General features: G+C 34.4%; 1 protein-coding gene across 1 annotated transcript; it reads right to left on the bottom strand.

Moving 5' to 3' along the window:
• Positions 1-9,432: 9,432 nt before the first annotated feature.
• On the bottom strand, positions 9,433-11,239 carry LOC149190930 (putative UDP-glucosyl transferase 73B6). The gene has a single exon (XM_089413473.1). It carries the CDS (start codon positions 11,109-11,111, stop codon positions 9,648-9,650), a length of 1,464 nt encoding a protein of 487 aa, XP_089269599.1. The 5' UTR covers positions 11,112-11,239; the 3' UTR covers positions 9,433-9,647.
• Positions 11,240-11,760: the final 521 nt, after the last annotated feature.

The following is an 11,760-nucleotide window of genomic DNA, read 5'->3' as shown; positions in this document are numbered from 1 at the left end:
CACTCACTGCACTTACATTTACTGCTGTAAAGAAAAAAATTTCTTTTACATGTGCTGCTGTCCATTACCTTTCATTTCTTCAGCAAAACTTCATGCTGCTGCATTTTCTTATTTGCATTGCTGTGTGCTTCTCCTTCTTGCCATCATGCTGCTGTCCATAACCTTGTTGCTGCAATTTTTTTTATATTCACTGCTGTCCATACCCATAACCATAGACTGTCATCCCTGGGTTTTATTTGCTGCTGCGTTGCCTCTGCAATTTGCACTGTGGCTGCCTTTTGTTTCATCATACTGCTGTGCCCATACTCTTGGCACTTCATTCTCCACAAAAATAACACAGGCTGCTGCCTTTTCTTATGCACCCTTGCTTCACACAGTCTTCAGCTTTATTCATTTTATTTTCACAATGCACTGTTGTGCAGTTCCTTTCGATTTTCTGCTGCCACATACATTCTCATTCACCCATGTGCATTAACAATCTGCTGTCCCTGTTTTTCTTTATGCATTTCTTTGCATGCTGCATTGCATAAAAAAAATTAAACTGCTGTTCATTCTAATCCATGTGCCAAAAAAAATTTCCAAACTGTTGTTTTGTATTTTGTTTTCCCACTGCTGTGAGGGTTTCCATGCTTTGCATTTTTCTCTTATCTCGCTGCTGCTCTTTACATTTCAGCGCTGCCATCTTTTCTCCTTTATGCATTTCTGTGCATATTGCATAAACACAAAGCAAAAACATTGCTGATTTCATCACTGCTGCATATTACCTTTCAGAGGGATTAACAAAGATTTCATTTGCAACTGCTGCGCTGCAATACATCCTCCATCAACAAATGACTGTTAATACAGTTCAGCAAACAAAAAATTCAAGCTCCCCTTTAATGTGTGCTTGTCTTCTTTTGGCAGACTCTTCTCAAAACAAATTTAGATCAGCTGCGTTGCTTAAGGGGCTTTCACACTGTATTTCTTTTCTTCTCCATACTTGTGTAACTTTCTTCTTTTGCATGGGTCTAGCTTGCATAGCAGCCCATCTTAAGTTACAATCTCGTGCCATATGCCCAATGTTATGACACTTGAAACATTCAACATTGTTCATGAATAACATTTCATGATTTCTTCTAAAATTGTTTCTTGGAGATTGTCGGGGACCACAACATCTATCTTTATGAAATGCTCTACAGTCTTTTGCCATATGACCAAAGTTTGAACAAGCATAACAGTAACCATAAAATGAACTTTGGTACCTGTGAGATGGAGGTTTCCTTGATGTACTTCTGAATCCTTGCTGCCTTGAGATCCTTTGTTGATGACCATTGCATCTTGCCTTTTTGACATCAACTACATTTTCTCTTGGAGCTGGTTTTCTACTTGGAACAGGATCTCTTCTATTGCAGCCTTCATTTTTCTCCTTGCCTTTGCTGGAACTAGGAGCATCATCATCTCTTTCTGGCTTCTTCACATCTCCTTTGCTTAAAGCATCTTCATCCTTGTTTGAGGGTTCACCTACATACCCAAGTCCTGATTTATCAAATGGAGATCTGTGATAGCTGAGCATGTCATCTAGAGCTTGAGAGCTCTTCATGATTTTGTTCATCCCTTCAACCTTCTTCCTGAGGAGGACAATCTCTTCTTCTAACTTTTCACATTCATTATTTTTCTTTGCTAGTTGTCCCTCAGTTTCTTCCTTGCTACGAGTAGCTTCAGCTGCTACTATTTTGAAGGAGATAATGTCAGTCTTCATTTTGGAGATTTCTTCATCTTTTGCTTGACTGCTCTTCACTTTCTTTTCAGCTTCTTGTGCCTGTTTCCTGGCTTCTTGTAGTTCGGACTTAAGGGAGGAGACCTCTACCTTGTACTGTCCAATCTCTTCCACAAGCTTATTCACTCTCTTGTGTCTTTGTTCAAGTTGACTTGTCAAGGCATCTGCCTGCTTCTTTGCTTCATTCAGCTGATTTGTCATGGATATGACTTCTTCATGATGTTTCCTCTTGCATTGATCAAGCTCCTTCTTCAGCTTGGTAAGCTCTTCATCCCTTTCTCTTACTTGAAGCTTGATGAGGTCAAGCTTTTCATTCTCAACTTCTATGATGGGTTCTTCTTGACTCATTGTCATGGTCAGTGCTCCCTTTGCATGAAGGTCATGCAGTCTGTCCCAAATATCCTTTGCTGATGTATATTTTCCTAGATTCCTCTTCACAGAATCAGGGAGTCCATCCAAGATTAGTTTTACTGCTTGTGCATCATACTCCATGGATTCTTTATCCATCTTGCTGTCATCAATCACTGACTCCCAGACTTCAATTCCTTCAAACATTAGGAAAGCCCTCATCTTTATTTCCCATACATCAAAGTTTCCATCAAACTTTGGGGTTTCAAATAGAATGTATTCTAATGGATTGCCTTCTAGTTTAGTAGAGGGGGGAGACACATTTTTAACAGCCCTGGAGGCTTTCTTCTTTGACCTTGCCATTCTTATCTAGGCTTTAAATACTTGACTGTGTTTTCTTTAAATCACTCACTGTTCCTTTAACAGTAACACAAAGAAAAGCTTTGAGAAATACCTTAACTCTTTTGGCTGTGGCTTCACACTGCTGTAGAGGTTTGACTGCTGCAACCACACCTTCCTTCAGCTTCTTTGAGCCTTCAAAGAGCCTGGACTAGCTCTGATACCACTGTTGGGTATTTTTCAATGGGAAAATACCAAAAACCATTCAAGCAAATACCACAGAGGCAATGCTCTGTTTCCTCTGTCTCAGGATCTTTATGCACAGGGAAGCTTATAAATAAAATTACTCAGAACAGAGTATTACACAACCATAAAACATTTCTATTCATTAAAACAAAAAACACTGATACACATTCATCCTCTTTACTGAGAGGGATTTATCAAAACTTACATTCACCCATCAAAAACAAAACTGTCTTTTCTCTCCACCTGAGAGTTCACTGTGCTAGGTTTACTGCTGTAAAACCCTTTTACATTCACTGCTGTGAAAAACATTTTACACATACTTCTGTAAAATAAATTTACATTTACATCTGAGTGAAACCCCTTTTTTTTACATTCCTGGGTTTTCACATTACAAAAAAAACTTCTGCATTCTTTTCTTTTGCATTTCAACGCAAATCCACTTCATTAATAAAATCTATGCACCACTGTGCTATGTCTTCACCTGCTTCATGTGCTGGTCTTCATCCTGAGCACTCCCTGCTCTTTCGCTGCTGCGCGTTACACAAATCTCATGTGCAACAATAACATTTCGCTATTTTCTTCATGCACTGTTGTGCATTCTCTCTTTTCTTTAAAACGCTCCCACACAACTCTCATAAAAAATGCTTAACATATATTACAACCCACAGAGCATATATATTATTCTTTTCACCATGCACTACTATATATTTTACAACTTGCCATATCTTTTTTTTTTTTACCTACGCTGCCCCCTCTTCATATTTAACGCACAACGTGTATGTTTTTTTTAATGTGATTCACATGTGAAGACAGAAATAGTCAACACACGAAATCGCTGCCCATACTTCCACTATATAAAAACATTAAAATTAAAATTGCGCCTACCATCTACGTACAGACATTAAATTCCATGTCGTTTCCTCCACGGCGGTCAACCAATAAGACAAACACTCCACGCAATGCATTGAATTGACGCAGGCGGGCAGCAGCTTCCGAGATCGACGGCAGAGGACGAAGAGGACAATCGGACGGCGGAGATGACATCGGAGGGCAGTTTGTCACCGAGCTTTAGCTTCCGATGGGTTTCGTTTGCTGATGTCATGCGGGTGACACGCGTCGCCTCCAAATCGCATCGGAGCTCAACATACGGAAACAACTTTTCATGGGAAGGCGATGCGATGAGCTCTGGGTGGTTTTGTGGTTTTCAGTCTGGCGGTTTTGGAGAGCGCAGTACGGCTGCGTTGAAATTATATTTTCAACATTTTTTTCACTTTTATGAAAATGTTAAATTGACCGCTGCTTTTATCGTCTTTTTATCACCAAAAATTTTCCTTTTATGAAAAAGTTAAATTAATAGTTGCTTTTATCTTTTATCCTTTTATGAGAAAGTTAAATTGACCGCACAAGTCATATAAGTCATATGAAGTTTCCTGATTTTTGGATTAATATAAGGGCATGAGTTTTTGAGTTTTTAGTAGCCAAGAGAGAAGTCAAGGTGGTCTGCAGACGAGAAGAGAGAATTACAGTGAGCTATTTTATTGGTGGATACAGTTTGTCACAAAACAAAATAGGGAGCAGTTATAGTGTGTAAAATTTATGTTTTTCACAACAGCGAATGACATGAAGTCCCAGTTTTATCTTTGTAATTGTTTTTGCATCATAAAGATTTTAATATTAAGTATTTTGGTTACACGCTCAATCAGAGAATCATATTCACCCTTGTTTCGTTATTTTTTTTACAGGTATTGTTACTCTGTTACCATGTTTTACTATGTTTTACAACCTGTTGTTATTCTGTTTTACTCAGTTATTACTGTATGTGCTGCTACTGTGTGGTGAAACACTTCACATAAAAATTTCTAGGGTTTTACCCTTTGTCTCAAAAACAAATATTCCTAGCAGATTGAATCCAACCCGCTTGGATGATCTCTCTTTTGTTTGGCCTATCTTATAGTTATATCTATACTTCATTAATTTTTAATTGCATTGTAAATGTTGAGGTTAATCGAACAAATTGGTTGGTTAATTTGAAAAATGGGCGATTTAAAGGAATGAAGAGCTATAATTCCATGAAAGAGGGAGGTTATTTGTACAAGAATGATTAAAGTAAATGATAGCGCATCATATAGGGCACAACAAAGATACTGATTAAGTTAATATAGGGTACAAAACACATATGGATCAAGTTAATACACGGCAGAGACACTCTGTGAAGAGGATTAAGATAGTTAATGATACTGTGTGTTCAGAGCCTGGAACATTGAAATAATAAATAAGATATTTACTGCAAATTGCAACGACATGTATTCATAGATACCTCTGCCTCTCTGGGCCTGGAGTATGTCCTAAAACTGCTTCTGCTTGGCTAACAGCTCGTCTTCCTCGGACGTAAGGAAACAGGTTAACGGCCCAAGACCCAGAGGCATCTGGCAGGAGTGAAAGCCTGCTCCCTTACCGACCACCAGCGGGTTATTTCAGGTGGCGTGGTTTTCCTTGATAACAGTGATGTGTCAACTGACATTCGCGGATAGCAGCCAGAGATGGCTGTCCTCACTGTTGGTTTGACAAACTGAGTTTGATAAGTTTTTCCACCTTTTGAAAAAAAAAAAAAAGATACCTCTGCCTCTCTAGCTAGTTTGATTAGGTCTAATGCTCTAGGATTCTCTTTCAAATTACTTTAAACCTATGCTTCAACAATTCTTTTTAGATTTAAATTTTGATTAGTTGTTTTAAAATTCATATGTATGATTGCTAGTTTAATGTTATTTCTGCCCAATTACCCAATAAAATTCATATGTATGATTGCTAGTTCAATGTTATTTCTGAAATAATTACCCCCCGTGCACCCGATGCAAGACACAATGCATCAAGATAGTCGTTGCTTTCATTGGGTGGCCAGAGAAACCACGTTTCTGTTGCTAGGGAAAGAGTTGGTTTTTCGACGCGTTATTTGGTTAATTAACTTACAGGATTTTAATCAAAGGTTCTTAATTATTCACTCATTTATCATCAATTCAAAGCTCAGAAAAAGTTCAATTTCATTCAAGTATTCAGAGTATCATTTTATAATTCATCAAGTTGTAATTATAATATGTGAGAAACAAATTTTGTAGACTATGTTGAATATAGTTATTAAAAGGTAATTTTTTTATCAAAATTTTATTGGTAAAGGGTTAATTTATTATGAGAACATCATGGAAATTTTTTAAATATAAAAGGTAATTTTTTAATCAACTTTTTATTGGTGAAGGGTTGATTTATTATGAGAACATCACTCTTGAAGCACAAAATTTTAAACATAAAATTTTATTGACAGGAAACCTAAAGGCTCAAAAGGTCATAAACAATTTATATGATGGGTGAAGAGAAATATATCATGAACAATTTATATGATGGGTAAAGAGAAATCCAAATTCCAACTCTATTACCTATTATAAGAAATTTTCATTTATATATTTCTTTCTTATTTTTCTGGTTTACTTTTATAAGTTTAAGCTTCAACCTTACAATACTGGTATATTTATAGCATAGTTACCAAATTCGAATTCGATTCAGTACGGAAAAAATTCCACTACCAAAAATACAATACGGAAAAAATTCGGAAATATAGCTCTTCCAAAATTAAATTATTAAAAAAAAAAAAAAATCTATATTTACAATATGTTTTAAAAAAATCACTCAATCAAATCCAAAAAAATGGAAATTATATATTTTATAAATATTTATAAATAAAAATTTATTATTCTGTGTTATAAGAAATTATTATTTTTAACTATTATAAACTTACTATTTTCTACAATATTTTAATATAAAACTTATTGTTTTTTACAACTATAATTTTTTTAATATGCAATTTACTATTTACTCTACTTTTTAATATAGAAAATTCTATTTTTAATCTTTAAATATTTAATTTTTTATTAACAAAAATCCTTGCCATATTAGATCGTAACTGCAATTTTTTTAATACTGAATATTATGTTTTTAATGTTTTAAGCAATGTAGAAATTTCTATTTAAGTATTAAACTTTTTATTAACAATTTTAGATGGTAACTACATTTTTTTTTTTAAATTGGAAATTTATACTTTTAATGTTTTGAATAATATATAAATTTCTATTTAAATATTAAATTTTATATTAAGAATATTTTTTATAAAATTAAATAATATAGAAATTTCTATTTTTAAATATTAAATTTTATATTATTAAAAACACTTTACCAAATTCCATCATAATTGTAATATTATTTTTAACCTACAATTTACACTTTATTATAATTTTTTTTAAACATAAAAAAAATTATTCGCTAATTCCATCCTAATTGTAATATTTTCAACCTACCATTTACAATTCATTATATTTTTTTTAATATAAAAAAAAAAAATATTTAAAAAAAATAAGTACCAAATTGCAATTTCCAAATTCGCAGCCGAACCGAATCATACTATTGTATTTTCAAATTTTTTTGGCCAATTTGGTAGCTATGATTTAAAACATAGTTACCAAAAATTAAAATTCGGCAATATATCTTTTACATATATTTAAATATATTATTTTTCCAATGTTTTAAATCATTCAAAGGTATAATTTATAATATTGAAAATGATAAAAAAATGTTTTAAAATTATTTGGATTTGCACATAAAATTATATATTAGACTTTTAGTTTTACATTTAAAATAGCAAGTATGATAATAGGTTTTAAGAATTTTTGTATTGTTACACCATAAATTATATGATAATTAATATAGAGTGAATTTTCAAAATATTCCACATTACAATAAACCATCTAAATTTTATGTTATCAAGTATTTTAGATTGATAATGAAATAATATATTAAATATTTGTAAATATTTTTTAAAAATATATACTTAGAATATCAATTACTAAATTTCAATAAAAAAATCCATTTTAAAAAAAACTAAATTTTCTATTTACTCACATAATTTATACAATTTTATAATTATCATAAATTTCTAAATATTTCATTTCTTGTAAATTTTTGGTTGCCTAAAACTACATCTACTATTATCATCGTTTATTAACGTTAATCGTATGCCATTTACAGTAAACGGGATGCTGAATTTGTAACCATTATTAAAAATCTGCAAAGAATCTAATATCGTGAACTGAAATATCAAGTGCATTTTACCGAATCCGAATTCGAATTGCCGTTTTAATTCGCGAATCGAACCGAACCGTCGAATTTACGATTTTTTTTTGGCAATACGTCGGAATTTGGTAACTATGATTTATAATTTTAAAACTTTATTTTTAACGTTAGTATTCTTTGCGGTATACAACTTTATTTTTAATGACAACTTACTATTCTGTTTGCCCGTCTTACACGTATATCTATACTTCATTAATTTGTAATTTCATTTTAACATGAATGCAAAAGTGTGTGAAGTGAAATCCATGGTATAACGTTTTTGGCAGGCCAAAAAACCAAAGGAGATAGAGTAAAAGGTGAAAGCTGCGGAGATTATCAGAAAGGAAGATACAACAAATCAAGTGTTATCATGCATCGGCCGCCCTGCAGGTATATGTATATACTTCATTCCCTCCTAATTCCATTTCAACGTTAATGCGAAAGTGCGTGGCGCGGTGAAATAATGGTGTGGGATTTGCAGGCGAAAATTCGAAGGTGGAAAGAAGCTACATTGGGCAGACCCCGGCACCGACAAAAAACACTTGCAGAAGCATGTAATGCTCCCAAATAATTTAGGCGAGGAGAAGATTTTTTCTTCATAAGAAATTGAAAAGAACGAAATATCAGATGAGAACAGCATTGCCGATTCAATCGGTAAAGAGCTTGTGAAATTACAGAGGCTTGGATCAATTTGCTGCACAAACTTATTATAAATAACTTTGGTTACTACTATTTCTTAATTCATTTATTATAAAAAAAAATAGGTGAAATAAAATTAACATATTGAATCTGTTTTATGATTATTTTAACTTCATATATTTTTTTTTAATTATGTTATTATAATTTAAATAAGTTAATGTTCATTGTTTATAACAACTACATCTATTTATTAATGTTTATGTTATATTAATTATATTTATTGAGCAGAGAGGCTCAATTCTACAGCTTAGTATGAAGGCATGTGTCAGTCTGTAAGTCTGTTTGTCAGTGAGTTCCTTTTAAAATAAAAAGAAAAGTTAAAAATTATATTCTAAATAAAAAAAAAGGTTGACTATAATAATAAAAAAATTGAATATGTTGTAAAGTATTAGAAGTAAAAAAATGCATGATTAAATCTTATAATTTGATTGTTGATAAAATATTTAATACAAATTAATATTGATATATATTTAAAAATATTTTAATAATAAAAAACATTTTAATTTGCCTTATAAAATGTGTGGGTGTATATATTATGTAAAATATTTTAATGCTAATTACTTATATATCATTTTAATATATATATATATATTAGAAAATTATATTTTTATTGTTAAAAAGTTTATTTGATACTATATATACTTCATTCAAAAATACAACTTAAATAAGAAATTCAAAAATACAACTTAAATAAGAAAAATAACACATTATATTTTACATAGTAAAAAAATTTATACTCCTTCAAATCTATACTAATTAATATAATTATACTAATCTATATTAGCTTAAAAATTTATTTATACCAAAATAAAATAAAATCAGAACCAGTGAAAACGGGACTCACCGTATACCAGATCATTCATGATATTTCATAGCTACCGAACGTGGACAGCTCAGGACGGCAGTGACTATAAGGAAATCGAATATTGACAGACACTCTAACATGCCGACCATACAGATATTTTTTTGCAGAATATTGATAGCACTAAACGAACTGATAATCAAAAACTATATCGCCACACATTTCAAATATTTCATACGTCAAACCCGATTCATATAGCCGGTCTCTCATTGGAAGAACCAACGTGGGTGGGAAAAATCCAAATCAATTTGACATGTTACGTATTAACAATGCAAGCCTATCAAGGTTTTTAAAAGTTGTCCCACCCTGTTCTCTTGCTCTTTCTGCGTCTTCTTTCAATTGCAATGCTCTCTTCCTCATCTCTTTGCCCTTTTGTCCTCCGATTATCAACTTGGCTGCTCTCTCCACCTCTTCTCTCTTCGCCACAAATACCCCATTATCATTTTCCTCTCGCTGAATCTCCTCCGCCACTCCCAATTCCTCCACCAGGAGCTTTGCCACGAAGGGATGATCGTGCTGGAAGGGCCACGCTAAGATGGGGACCCCTTGCCCGATGCTCTCCAGAGTCGAGTTCCAACCACAATGGCTCACGTGTCCACCTGTAGCAGGATGCCCTAATATCTGCCACTGAGGAACCCAACCGAAAACGACCAAACCCCTACACTCAGACTGATCGCCTAGTGCACTATTGTACCTTTCGATGAAGGCCTGCAAATCCAGTGGAAGGGAGGAAATAAAAGATGCGTCATCCATTTCTTTGAGGTCCTTCGGTTTCTTTATCGCCCATAGGAAAGACTGCCCACTCGCTTCCAACCCTGCCGCAACCTCCTGCATTTGATGGACTGAAAGAGCGATCTGGCTGCCGAAATTGATATAGATTACGGATTCAGGCTCCCGAGAATTCAGCCATTTCAAGCACTCTGAATTTGAGAAACCGGAACTCGCAGGTGAAGAAGAAGTAGTACTTTTAGGAAGAAGGGGGCCCATACTCCAAACAGGCTTCCCAAATGTGATTCCCAGGTGATCTACCATCCCCGCTTCCATCTCGTAGAATGTGTTAACCACCACTATGCTGCAGTGTTCAAAGTGTTCAACAAGGATGGTGAATATATCTTTAACGGAATCTGTGTCGCCCTTGACGATATGACGAAACGAAGGGAGCAAATCACGGTCACGCATTGAGATCGCCTTGGGCAGGCCTAGCAGATTTACCAAGGGAGGAAGATGGCCATCATGATGTAACAGGGGGAGGCTGATGAAGAAGGAATACATGAGACACAGGGTGTAAGCTCCAAATACGGGGAAGAATATGGTATATATGTTTAATTCGGTGGCAAGATCCAGGAGAAAGACGGGCCACAAATCGACAATGATAGAAGTGGGTCGAAGGCGGACCAATATTTCTCTCAATGACGACTGCGTCTCCTCCATGGCCCGAAATAATTCTCCATGGGCGTCATCGGGGAGGTGCTCGGTGTTTTCGACGCCCTCGGGTATCCCTGGGACACCAGGCATGGGGATCTCTACCACCCTAACGCGCGAGCCATGTGCTTGCTCGCTGCGAACGCGTTTGGCATTCAGAGGAGTGGTGACGAAGACGACATTGAGATTTCTGGAGGAGAGAAGTTGGCAGAGTCGCATGTAGGGTATAATGTGGCCCTGTGCAGGAAACGGGAAGGCCACAACGTCAACATTTTCTTCCGCCATTGTATCAATCTGGCAGCCTCCACACTGCAAGCACTCAATTCTCAATCTTTTCTCACAATGCAAGCACTTCAATCTTTCTTATATTCTCAGTCTGTAGGATGCGATTTCGTCCACATGAATACTATCCATTAAATCGTGTGGGCAAAAGGCTTATGAAGGTTGCCTAGCCGTTGATATAGCAATCTATTTAAAGAAATATTTTTATGAGACGTGTGCATCTAAGAGTTAAGGTTGACGAGCAGTTGATTTAGCAATTAGAAATATTTGTTTGAAACGTGTGCATCTAACAGTTAAAGTTAAAGGGTGACGAGCAGTTGATTTAGCAATTAGAAATATTTGTTTGAAACGTGTGCATCTAAGAGTTAAGGTTGACGAGCAGTTGATTTAGCAATTAGATATATTTGTTTGAAACGTGTGCATCTAGCAGTTAAAGGTTGACTAGCAGTTGATTGAGCAATCTTTTATAATTTTTTTGAGATATGTGCATCCAAGAGTTAAAGGTTGAGTAAGATTTGATTGAGCAATCTTTTCAAAAGCAATATTTTTTTTAAGAGGTGTGCATCAAAGAATTATTATTATCACTGCAATGCATATTGTATTGGGTTTTTGTCGGTTTCTATTTTTAACTAAAAAAACCAATACAATATTC

This window comes from Pinus tabuliformis, chromosome 3_1 (genome assembly GCF_031772625.1).
Source record: "Pinus tabuliformis cultivar Carrire ecotype Pingquan chromosome 3_1, CPIR1, whole genome shotgun sequence".
Lineage (NCBI taxonomy): Eukaryota > Viridiplantae > Streptophyta > Pinopsida > Pinales > Pinaceae > Pinus > Pinus tabuliformis.
This window is presented reverse-complemented; position numbering and strand designations above follow the sequence as displayed.

Bases quoted from the DNA above. Each gene is read 5' to 3' on its own strand.
- LOC149190930 (XM_089413473.1), bottom strand. From the start codon at position 11,111: ATGGCGGAAGAAAATGTTGACGTTGTGGCCTTCCCGTTTCCTGCACAG.